The sequence below is a fragment of the Silene latifolia genome, chromosome Y, assembly GCF_048544455.1.
Source record: "Silene latifolia isolate original U9 population chromosome Y, ASM4854445v1, whole genome shotgun sequence".
Lineage (NCBI taxonomy): Eukaryota > Viridiplantae > Streptophyta > Magnoliopsida > Caryophyllales > Caryophyllaceae > Silene > Silene latifolia.
In genome coordinates, this window is record NC_133538.1 from 20912800 (window position 1) to 20926127 (window position 13328).

General features: G+C 35.3%; 1 protein-coding gene across 1 annotated transcript; it reads right to left on the reverse strand.

The window, feature by feature from the left end:
* Positions 1 to 283: 283 nt before the first annotated feature.
* On the reverse strand, positions 284 to 3910 carry LOC141627709 (uncharacterized). The gene is made up of 2 exons (XM_074440936.1): positions 3698 to 3910; positions 284 to 715 (listed from the first exon to the last, which is right to left on the reverse strand). Exons 1-2 carry the CDS (start codon positions 3893 to 3895, stop codon positions 284 to 286), a joined length of 630 nt encoding a protein of 209 aa, XP_074297037.1. The 5' UTR covers positions 3896 to 3910.
* Positions 3911 to 13328: the final 9418 nt, after the last annotated feature.

Consider the following 13328-nt stretch of genomic DNA (forward strand, 5'->3'; position numbering starts at 1 on the left):
AAATTTACGCATAAAAATAAAGGAAAATGAGATTGAAAGAGGAAATTATTATTTGAGGAGATTGTGAGAGGAAATGGAGAGAAAGGAAATGGAGAGAATTCATTTCCCACAAAAGTGGAGTGTATATTTCAATCTCAAAGTGTAAAAATCTTCTCCCAAACTAGAAAAGAGGTGCAAACACTAACAACTAGAGTAAAAATGTAAAATATTGAGGACTCAAAAAAAAAAAAAAAAAAAAAAAAACTCTACATTCTATAGGCCAAATTTGCTTTTTGTATGTATTTCATCGATTGCAATAATAATTTTGTTTAACTTCGGTTAAATACGTTTCGAAAAAAAAAAAAAAAAAGAACTTAACACCAACCTGGAGTACACGGCGAAGAGGGCGAACGCCGCCTTTAGCCGCATGTGAGCCAAGCCAGGGGGTGTAGCGCCAAGCCACATTACCATCACTACCAGCTAGAACTTTACGTCCATCAACAACAAGCTCAATAGACCATTTGTTAGGAAGCATCTGCCACATGACAAAGCAACCCTTGTGAGACGCTCCAGCAGCCACGACAGCGGCTGGTGAGCCGCTTGAGCCGGGTTCCTCAAGCATGGTCATGCTCACTTTCCCTGTTGCAAACACATTCTTGACTACCATTTTTTCCAGCCTTTTGCACCCTGTTGCTGCCCTGAAGTGCTCTATTATGTATTGGGCTGATGACGACACCTGCTTTACACATATTAATCAAATTTACTGATACTTCAATTCAATGACTGTTTTGCCATTGGTGAGGTAGGGTGATCAGATTACACAGCCTCCGTATAAATTGAAATCGCAAACTCGAATAGTTTAGTTTAATTTCTGGTGTAACGAGAGCTACAAGGACAAATGGCAAACAACCCCTTAACTTTGCTACAAAGTGAAATCAAACTCCTTTTATTTTTCCGGGCAAAATCTCACCGGATTATCAATTTCTCACCAACATCTCATGTCTTTCACCCTTTATACTCGTATATGTACTGAAAGACTTATACGAGTATTATTCTAGCATACCTTTGTTTCCAAATCCTAAATCTAACTTTCTACCTCCCTGTCTTCCACGAGTTCACGTATATGAATATTGATGAGATACTTGCAGGATACCAGTTTAACGATTTAAATGTCCGTAAAAACGATTTTGACATTTATCACCTACACTAGCAAGTTAAACGATTTTGATTGAATTATATAATCTGAATATGATAACTGACGTAATTACACGCCTCTCTCTAAAATCTCTCTCTAAAATTTCCTCTAAAAAAACCCCTTAAAAATCCCCAAACTCTCCGTCTTGATCCACCACTAGCCGCCTACACCTCTACATCCCTCTTCTTTGAAACTGCCTCTCCGGAGATGTGGCCATTCTTTGGCTTTGTCTCCCAGGTCCCGCCTTCATCTCTTGCTTTCAACCTTCCCTTTGATGCCCGATTGCTTTTCTTCGATGGGTTTCTGTTTCTCCGTCGTCCGCCAAGTGATCGATCTTTTTCCGGTCTCCTTTGTCATCCCTTGTCCGATCCTTCGATGTTTGGGTCCTTGTTGTTGCACGGTCTTCCCCTTTGCTTGGGTTTCGTTCCTTGTCTCGGGTTTTGATGGTCTTGCATGTCCTTCCCGGTGTTTGGTGGTCTTGCATGCCCCCTCCCCCCCATCTCCTTGTCTGTCTCTCCGTGTCTTTGGTTTTCCTCCCAGGGATGATCCCCCCATTTCCCCCATCTCTGGGTTGGTTTTCTTGGTTTTGTTCACCTGTATCGATGAGTATAGCTACTCATCCGTCTGTTGCATTGTCGTGCTTTGTGGTCGTGATTTGGGTCAGATATGGTGATCCCCCCATTCCCCCCACCTATCGGTCCCTTTTCCTTTTCCATTAATGTCTGTCAGTGTCGTCTCTTTGTTCAGTCTGTTTGTCGTTGTGGCGGTGGTCCTGGGAGGAGTCGGTTGGTGTAAAGGGTGGTTTTGTAGTGTGTTTCAAATCTTTGGGGTGGTCCTTTTGGTGTTAAGGGTGGTAGGTGTTGTGTGTTGGTTTCCTGTTAAGGTTCGTTGGGGCTTCGGGGTAGTCCGTCTTTTGTTGTTTTGGGTTTCGTGTATCGGTTTGGGTCATTGTGGGAGATTTTGTTCGATCTGTTGTTTTTTACGGGAGGCTCTCTTTTACTCGTCGTTTGTTCCGGGTTCATCATGGTTTTTGGTTTGAGGTGTTGGTCTGATTTGGCAGTTTCATTTTGGGGCGGATTGTAGTGTTGGGTAGGGTGGTTGTGGTGGTCTTTTTCTTGCCATGTTTTTAGTTATAAGTGTCATGTTTGTTTTAGTCAGTTTAATTTACTTATCTTGTTCCTCAATAAAGATCTCCTTGAGAAAGCGTCCCTTCTATGGTATAGGGTGTCTGTCCGTTACCTTTTGGGTCTTGCTTGATCTTGGAATCAAGGTTGGTGCCTTTTGGATCTGTGGAACGGAGTTTGGTTGCGGGGTCAGTCCTTGTTCTCATCTATCTACAGGCTGGTTCTTTTGGTTTGTTGGTCCTATGATCAATGGGTACGATTACTAAGGCGTAGGAGAGTAATCTCCACCGATGGCAGACTTCGTCGTCTTGCTTTTCACCCTTTTTATCTACGTTCTTTTCGCAAGAGCGTAAATACGCCTTGTTATTGCCACCGGCGGCTCGTATGTGCCGGCGGTCTTTGGACGTCACCGTGATGGTGAAGTCTGGTGCAAATGCTCGTTATCCATATTCCGTTTTACTCCCTACTATCTTAAGTTTATTAGTTTGTATTATTGTTATTGTTTTAGTTTTAATTAGTGGATGTATTATGGGCTCGGAGAGTCTGAACCGTATGTAATACATCTTTTCGCCACTGTCAAAAAAAAAAAAAAAAAAAATATAATCTGAATATCAGTTCTAGAGTATAAAAATATTGATGAGAATATGAAATATTGGTGAGAATTGACAATCAGATAGATTTTGACAGGAAAAAAAATAAAAAGGGCTTGATTTCAATGAAATTTGATATTGGTGAGAAATTGATAATCCGGCGAGATTTTACCTTGAAAAATAAACGGAGTTTGATTTCACTTTGTAGCAAAGTTGAAAGGGTTATTTGCTACAAAGTAAACTTAAAGGGTTTAATCTCACATCAAAGCAAAGTTAAGGAGAGTTGTTTACCACTTTCGCAATTCACGAACTAAGTCTAAAAAATTGCACTCGATTGAATTAGAGGTACTCTTTACAAATGAGCCGTAATTAGAAATGATTATCATTGTACGCTTCATAGCGACCAAACTCGTATACTCCGTATTAAATAAGAGGAAGGGTAGACAATTTAATTCACGTGTTTGCGTTACTAACCAAAAAAAATGATTACTCCCTTAATTGGTAAGGGTCAAGCCACATTTTCTGTAATCAACAGCATTAACCAACCATGCATATTTTCCAAGATATTTTGAAAATAGTTATTTTTCCTTGCAAAACAATGAGTGATACACCAAGGATGATAAACATACTATCTCCGTCACAATCATTTGTTTCACAATTGACTGGGACGGAGAGAATAAATACGAGTAGGACTTGTATGACCTCGTACCCAAGAAGCCAAGACCCAACAATTCATTGAATCAACCCCCAAAACATACTCCCTACTGTGACTTAATTAAATGAAAAAAAAAGAGTGAGGAGGAAGAAACCTGGAGGAGAGAGTGAGGAGGAAGAAGAGAAATGGGAAAAAGAGGGCAAGCAAGAACACTTAAGAGAAGCTTAAGATCAGATTTTTTATGAAAGAATAAATTCTTAACCCAATTCTTCAATGCATAACTCTTTTTTGAAAGCTTTTTAATTTCATCTTCGTTGCAGGGTTCTTCTGATAATGGCGCTAGTCTATTCATTTACTCCAATTTCCAAATTCCAATACAAGGGGAAAGAGAGGGAGAGACTAGAGAGTGTAGGTGGATGTGAAATTGTGAATGTCAGTTGTGAAATGAAATGAGTAAGATATAGACCCCGGCAAAATTGCTATATCACGCCCCCTGTTTTACTTGTTACGCCCCTATTTTTTCATTTATTCCTATTTTATCCTTGGAGTATGTAACTAATTAAAGTAAAAAAATATTTCTCGTTTTTTAGTTTATGATTTTCAGAGACGGGTTTTACAAAATTACTAATCGGAGACGTTTTTTAAATTATTGTTTTATAATTATTTGATTTTTGTAATATATTTTACAATAACTAATAATTATATTATAGTAAATGATTTTTGTTGAACTTTTCATTTTTGATTTAATTATCGCTTTGTCGTAACTGAGTTTGGGGCAATTTTTAGAGTAATTAATTTAATATGTACCCGGTCTTAAAAAGACGTATTTTCCACCAACTATTGCATTTACTTAAAATTTCACTATTCAAAAAAAAAAAAAAAAGTGGCCTTGTCTTGTGAATTACAAGACGCGGCCATGGTGGTGTCATGTGAATTACAAGACGGTGCCATGGCCATGTCGTGTGGTTTACACGACAGAACCATGGGTGTGTCATGTGGTTTACATGACAGGTCCATGGCCATGTCTTGTAAGCCACATGACAGTGCCATGACCGTGTCTTGTAATTCACACGACATGTCCTTGGCCATGTCTTATAATCCACATGACGGGTCCTTGGCTGTGTCTTGTAAGCTACATGACGAGGTCAATTTTCGTATTTTTTTAAATCGTGTTATGTGTGCCGCTAAATTTTATTTTATTTTTTAAATCTTGTAATCATTATTCTTGAAACGATATAATTTTTTCATTCATTCATTCTAGACGATTTTTTGTAACGATTTAATATCGTTTTGAATGAATGAGTACGATTTAATTTTATTTAATTTTGTAAAAAACCGTCTCAAAAAATCATAAAATAAAAAACTAGAAATATTTTACATAACTAAATACGTAGTTTAAGGGCAAAATAGGAATAAATGAAAAAATAGGGGGCGTAACAAGTAAAACAAGAGGCGTGATATAGCAAATCTCATCCTGTCTTTAGTACGGAGTACTAGATTATTGGAGGTGGTAACTGGTAAACAGGTCACCCGATCTGGTTTTTGAGGGATCTATTTAAGTTGGGTTATTTTTGCCTTGTCAGTTGCTACACATTTTGTTTAGGGTCGGGTCAGGTTATAGATCAATTTCGGATGTTAAAGTGTCGGGTTGTTTCGTGTTGGGCTTAGCTTGGGTTGGGTCAGTTTTGGGTAGGGCTGAGCAACTTTAGGTCCGGATTGGACCATTTGGTTTGAATCAAAACCGGACCGAATTCTTTTAGATTCAGTCCTCGGTCCATATTTTTTAGGTTTAAAGTTATTTTTTATAATTTTTATGAAATAGTTTACTAATTTACCTTCAAAAAACATTACAAACTCAATATTAACGATTATTTAAATCAAATGTTAGTTTGATTTGGCAAAATTAAATTTAATTAGTGCATACTTATTAGTGGCAACTGACAAATCATAGTTTTCGGTCTAATTAGGTGTAAGACTGAAGCGGACCTAATATATCGGGTTTGGTCCGGTCCAAGATCAAAACTTTTAGATTCGGTCTTCGGTCCGGTTTGGTCCGGTTAAGTCCGGTTGTAGACCGATGCTCACCGCTAGTTTTGGGCGGCCATTAGTTAAAATCTTTAATCAATTCCAATTTAATTATAAACAAAGGCAGCTCACAAAGTTAATTTTTTTTATTATGAATCATTTAAACCAATAAATCCTTTATTTTGATGTATATAATAACAATATTAATATGAGTACATGACTTAATACTAATACTTTCAGATATTATGGAGTCATTTGAAATAATTTATTATCGGATCAATTTCGAGTGGAGTCGTTTCGGGTTGAATCACCTCGAATTGGGTCAATCAAGGTTTGGGTCGGGTCGGGTAAATTCGGATTTTGGGTCATATTCGGGTTTATTACTTTCAAGTCACTTTCGGATCTTGGGCCAGCTTTATTGTGTCAGATCATTTAGGGTGAGTTAGCTTTGCCAGGTCAACTTTTTACGCTCTAATTGCGAATTACGAAGTATTTGTTCAGTTTTTCTTTTTATGTGTAGGATATTTTAATTGAGGATTAACAAATTATTTGAGGAAAAAAATGCTCTCTTTGTTTCAATTATTTATTTATTTTTGACATAAATACCTAAGTAAGAAAGATAACCATTTATAGCTATTATTAAAATATACGTGCATAAAAATGATATGGATGATCGAACTTACTTATAAACGTATTTTTAAAATAAAACAAAAAAACAGATAAGCAAAACCCTCAAAAAACACTAAACAAATTAATAAAATTGAGAAATAACTCCGTAATTAAGGCCGAGAGGCTGAACTTTGTTGGTGATTTAAGAGTAATTACCGGTTTCATTACCGGTTTCATTTTGCGTAATTAAGGTTGGTTCGTTAGTGGGTAATTTCTGAATAATAAATTGCAAGTTCGGGAAAATACGGAGAGTATACTTGCATAATTATTTACGGAATTACGGTTTAGCATTCAGACGAATGACTATGACGGGGAAACTAATTAAATGTATTCCTGATTTTGAAGAGTTGCAACTCTTCAGAATAACTTCCCTCCCTTCCCTGTTTTCCTCTCTATATAAACAAAGAGCAAGAGAAGAAGCATATATAGAAAATTCTTCAAACATCAACAAACGTTTAACAAACTACACACAATATTTCTATATTACGTCTCTGATCTTTGAGTGCCAAAGATAGAGGGGACCGTCTTATCTCAGTAGAAAAATTCGGTATAACCCAGGCACAAGAATAAGGGTCGAATTATTCTATTAGGAAAGCAAGAGTCGATTCGGTCTGTATTTGTTTGTCAAATTTATTGTTCGTAATAATCAATCCATTAACAAACTTCTCTCAATGTTTATTCGCTCGTTTGTTCTGCTATTTGGCTTTTACCTTCCTTCACTCGCTGTCTTCCACGAGTGTCCTCTACTGTTTTTCTTTTCTTGTCAATAGTAATCGTGTGGTTCATCAAGGAATTGGATTGATACTAGAAATGTAACATTCCGTCTTGATGGTTGATCTTGTCCGGTGGATTGTCTGGGTATTGAGTTACTAAAAAAGTGTTATGGAAGTGAGACAAGGTTGGCAACATTATATTGTGGTTATTTGGTAATATTATGGAGTTAGTATTGAGAGTATATGCTGTAGTTGGGACGATATCGTGAGTCATGTTGTGGAAGTAAGTGTGGTTGGTAGACCTAGAGTTAGGTGTCCAGGTTTCATAGGTTAGGTCGGAACTTTGGGGACGAAGTTCTTTTTAAGGAGGGAAGACTGTAATACTACGGATTTTATAGGCTGGTACTCGACCGAGTATGGCCTACTCGATCGAGTAGAGTGTGTCGTGTAGCCTGTTTCGCTACTGCCCAGGAACACTCGGCTGAGTATGCTGAATACTCGACCGAGTAGAGGGTACTCGGCCGAGTATACTTTATACTCGACCGAGTATCCGGTCTGTCGGGTATTATTTCCGCGGTCTTGATTAAAATGATTAGAGATTATTTATATAATCGTTTGTCAGTTTCTAAAGGCATTTTCTTCCAAAAACATAAACTACGTTTCTTCCCCCTCTAATCATCTTCATCAATTCCAAGGCAAAGGTCATCGATTGTGGGTTCTAGCACCATATTCCTTGTCAGTCGTCATAGTAAGTGTTTTATCTTTATTGATCTATTGTTGTCCTTATAAGTTAGCAAACCCTAGTTTGGATTAATTTGGGGGTTTAGGGTTTGCTCATCATATATGTGTTGATTGTTGATTACCATTGTTGTAGGTGATGATGTGGTATTTGTTATGCATTTGTATGATTGATTGCAGCATAGCGGATTGGGAAAAGGTAGGGTTCTCCCTACTCAGTTTACTGTTCATTGTTTAAGACATGATTGTTTTATGATTATTGTTATCTGCTGATCATCGGAGTATGGGCGTTGTTGTGACGGTGTTGGTGTGGAGGTGTTGTGACAGCCGTGGTGCTGTGTGATTGTGATTGTAGTGGAGTCACTTGCGGGAATGGTTTCACACCCTAGTTCGCCCTCCGTGGAACCCGTCACGGGAGGGGATGTGCACATTAAGGGACATGGATTGTTAGTCGCTCGTTGATGAGCTGGACTAGGTGGGGATGGGCTGCGGTCACCCACTGGCGGCAAGGATTACCTGTTGCGATGGGTAATCTGGCAGGGCTACACACTTCGGTGTGTAGTTGGTTACTGTGTGAGATCGGGAGATCGGGGATGGAGGATGATCAGCCGGTTACATTATTTGTTTGTCTTATTTGAATTATGCAGTAACTGACCCCGTATTGTTGTTTTGTAAAACCTGCGGTGATCCATTCGAGCATGGTGAGCAGATATGACAGGTAATGCAGATGTTTAGCTATGGGACAGACATGGGGAGTCATCACTTCGAGTCTAGTTTCCGCCGTTACGAGTTTAGCCGTCTTTGATTTCAGTTGTATTGAAGTCCTTACACCTTTAGTTTGAGTTGGTCTGAGATAATGTATTCGCTAACTCTTTATACTTTAATAAATATTGTTTGGAATTTGTAACTTTGATATACTAAGCTCGGGAAACCGAGATGGTAACAGGCTTTCATGCTAGGGTAGTCCTTGGTAAGGTACCTTGGTATGAGGGGGTGTTACAGGAAAATCCAAATCATGTGTTGTTATATACAAATTCACAAGAATTCAGAAAAACTCGTGTGGTTGAGGATGTAGGAGTTAATTCAAAATTCCTAGAAATATTGAATGCCTACATTTTACCAAAAAAAGGCCAAGCAAACACCCTCCCTTTTTTATAATTCATGGAATTTTAAATTTCTCATGATTAATCAGGCATTCGAACGAGGTTATTTTTTTTTTTTAGTTTTGACAATCCTTTATCTTCCTTTTTGTTTTCCCTTTATCACGCCAAGGGTAGCTTAGGATGAAGTAATTATTATCGAATTAATATAGGCTTAAAAAAAAGTAGATAAGATTGGCGGTTAATGGTGGTTTTGGAGGTTGGGAAGAGGAGGTGAAACAGGAATTACACCTTGATATAGAGATGAGAGAGGATTATTACACTATCTTCCACCATATTTCCATCACTTCCCTCCATTTTTTTAGTTTATTTAGACATTATTACCAAAGTACTTTCTTTGTCGTGGTAGTTTACACTTTTTCTTTTTTATGTGTTTCAGTCATTAATTTACACTTTTTCTTTCTAGTGAATAAAACAAATCATGTGGGTGGGGACCATTATATTTCCTCCTAATTTCAAGTTACTTTTGATGTTCTAATATTTGTAAACTCACTAGTATTAGGGGTCGTTTGGTTGCCACTTAGAAAACATAGGCATTGGAAAATTTCATGATTTTGAAAAACATGGGTTGTTTGGTTGCCATAAATTTTACAAAATGTAGGAATTAGAACTTCCCAGGAACTTCCAATGCCTACATGATGTGGGAAGTTGCTTACCTACTCCCCCCTGGTAGAGCTGGCAAACCATGACACGACACAAAAACACGACACGAACCCGACACGAAATTAATGGGTTTGGGTTGAGGTTCAATGATTCATTTATCTAAGTGGGTCGACACGAACACGACACGATATTTAATTGGGTTGGGTTTGGGTTGAGCTCTCTAAACACGAACCCGACACAAAAGACCTGTTTACTTAATTAATCCTAATTTTTCTTGATCCTCCATCACATAAATATACTTAAACTTTCCAAATATGGACATGACACGAAAACACGACACGAAATTAACGGGTTAGGGTTGAGGCTTGATGACCCATTTATGTAAGTGGGTCGTCACGAACACGACACGATATTTAATTGGGTCGGGTTTGGGTTAGAGGGTTTGTGACCCGTTTACATGCAACACGAACACGAACCCGACACGATCCTATCTGTTTGCCAGGTCTACCCCTTGGTCATTGCAAGTTCCTGTGGAATTTAATTCCTACATTAGCAACCAAACACTTTTCCGAAATTCACCTGAATTGGATGAGGGAACTTAATTCCCATGAATTGCATTTTCCTAGGAAAATTAAGTTCCTTGATCAACCAAACAACCCCTTAGTGTCCGACTTCGACCGGACTACCTCTATTTAACATTAAAATTTATTTTCAATTAAATAAGACTGCTTTAAAGTTGCATAAGTCATAATTTATCATAAATATATTTTTCTATGACATATTTTAAAATTACGATGAAATAAAATATGAGACAAATTCACTACTCTCGCTATTAATATTTTACTTAAAGCAATTGGTTAGCTAATTTTTCATATATACTTTCTTTTGTTGCTAGTATTGTTACTTTTATTACATTCGTTATTACTACTGTTACTTCCACTACCACCGCTGTAATTATTGTTACTTTCACTACTGGCGCATTAATATTGTTAATTTCACTACTCTCATTGTTACTTCTATTACTTTCACTACTCTCGCTCGCTGCTGATATTGTAACTTTGACTATTCAAATGAGTGATTCTTATCATATTACTATATCCAATGTTATTACAATTCTTTTCACTACTAACATAATTACTTTTATTATTTAGGCATGTAATTTTAAGTGCATTATATAAATATATTACATATATACATTAAATCAAATTAAAATAATTATGGAATATTATATTTTTTTTGGAAATATAGCTTGATTTATTTACCTTTTAATAGTTTTCAAAATATACCATAAGTTGGGCGTGTTTATTTTATGGAAAATCACCATATTCTGGTATTCTCTAAATTTATACTTCAACCAAAATCCCCTATTTACTAAAAGAATAGGAAAAACTTCAAGTTTTCCCGCCTAAACCACATTTCCTACTTTGATAAAATCTCTTATTTACTTTCCTATTTTTATATAATCCCTTATTTAAAATTTGTCTCTAAGATTGTTGTGATAAAAAATTCGTTCTTTGTATGCTAAATCGTAACTAAATGATATGCTAATAAAAAAATTGTAAACAATTTCATTAATTTTGTTTAAAAATATATACATTTCAACATTTCACGATATTACTCAATTTTTTGATTAGTTTTATAGTTAATTTTTTTTTTTTAAAAATAAAAACTCTACAAGTACCTCGTATTCATTGCGCGAGATCTAAACTAGTTATATAATATTTATTTATACTTCAATCAAAACCATATTCTAGTATTGGTGCCCGGCTACGCCCGGGCTACCTCTACTTATCATTAAAGTTTATTTTCAATTAAATAAAATTACTTTAAAGTTGCATAACTCATAAATTTATCTTTAATATATTTTTCTATATCATATCTTAAAATTACGATGAAATAAATTATGAGACAAATTCACTACTCCCGCTATTAATATTTTATTTAAATCGATTAGTTAGCTAATTGTTCATATATGCTTTCTTTTGTTGTTAGTATTGTTACTTTTATTACATTCGTTCTTACTACGGTTACTTTCACTACTCCCGCCGTAATTATTGTTACTTTCACTACTGCCGCATGAATATTGATAATTTCACTACCCCTGTTGCTGTATCTATTACTTTCACTACTTCCCCTGCTAATATAATTATTTTGACTATTCAAATGAGTGATTACTAACATATTATTATATCCAATGTTAGTATTGGGATGTTAGTACAATTATTTTCACTACTAACTTAATTACTTTTACTATTTAGCCATACAATTTTAAAGGTTTATATATTTATATAAATATATTACATATATTTATTAAATCAAATCGAAATAATTATAGAAATATTATATCTTTTTGAAACCTAGCTTGATTTTTTTTAGCTTTTAATAGTTTCTAAAATATAACCTACTTATATTATATTTGTGTGGGTTAAATAATTGTATAATTATATTATAATTATATGATGATACTAATTAATAATATAAGTGGGGCATATTTATTTTAAGGAAAATCACCATATTTTGTTATTCTCTAAATTTATAATTCAACCAAAACTATATAATATTTACATTGAAGTCCCTTGGTCGGGTCCATCACACAGTGCTATCGTTTAAAAACTATATAGTATAATTAAGTTGTATAGATTTATTTAATTACATTAAAGTCTCTTGATTTAAAATATATATATATATATATATATATATATATATATATATATATATATAGTATTGATTTGTCTATCCTTACCTTAATAATCATGTATTCCGTATAAAACAATGGTAAAATATCTACTAGGACAGAGGGAGTAATAATTATCTCCATTTTAAACAAACCTAAGTCTCATATGTAAAAGTAGACCATGGTAATTGGGTCATTAGATTAACTCGAGTCGTCATATTGTGTATATCAAATATACATGTAGACTTAATAAAGTTTTATTGGTTTCAATGACCCGATCAAATATGACGACCCGAATATTTATTATTGTACAATGTTCCTTAATAATTCGATAATAACAGATCTGTAAATAATCTGAACAAAAAATGACATGACCTAAACTGACTTGCCCTCACCCAATTCAGTTAATTGGTTTGCAGGGTTTACATTCAGGTCAAGTACGCATGGGCCGATTCATTTTGGGCTTTGGATCATCTCGAATCGAGTTATTTTCAGATCACTGATTGACAGAGTTCTCATTTGTTAATGCCAAAAAAATATATTTTGGAGAATTGCCTATTTATAAATTAAAATAACCTTACACCCATCATGCCATCACCCTTCAGGGCTCCCAAAACAACCTCGATTTACCAATTTAAAAATGGGTGCTGATTTTTGCAGTACCTATTTTACTCATTGCAGTACAGTGTGGACAATTATACCCTTCTCATTTTTCTTCTCTAATCTCTCTCTAATTTTTTTCTCTCTAATTTCAAACATCAAAGCCACTACTTAGACAGTTGTTGTCAACATGAAAATCTTGTACCACATTGATAAATTAGTTCGATAAATTAGTTTTATAAATTATCTTTACAACATTGTACGTATTACATTCCAAAAAGACATTGAATAAAAAAATTTAAAATTAAAAGCATTGATACATATACTGATACACATAAATAAAAAAAACAAATTCAACCATGAATGATGAACCATATACTACGCATCTAAGCTGACCAGCTGAAAAGGATTCAATAACCCTCTAAATAAACTCATTTAATTGATGATCTAAATTACTCTTTGATTTAGTCATTAGATCTAGTGCATGCATAAAAAAATTAACAAGGTTAGGAGAAAACGATTTTCTTACATTGGTGTGACGGATTGTGACACCCCCATACTCCAAGTGCCTTACAAGGACCACTTAAAGTATGGAAACGTCAC

What these genes read in the sequence shown, in the direction of transcription:
- LOC141627709 (XM_074440936.1), bottom strand. Translation starts at nt 3,895, where the DNA reads ATGAATAGACTAGCGCCATTATCAGAAGAACCCTGCAACGAAGATGAA. An exon ending in CTCCTCACTCTCTCCTCCAG is followed by an intron (nt 716 to 3,697) that starts GTTTCTTCCTCC and finishes TGTGTAAAGCAG; the next exon opens with GTGTCGTCATCAGCCCAATA.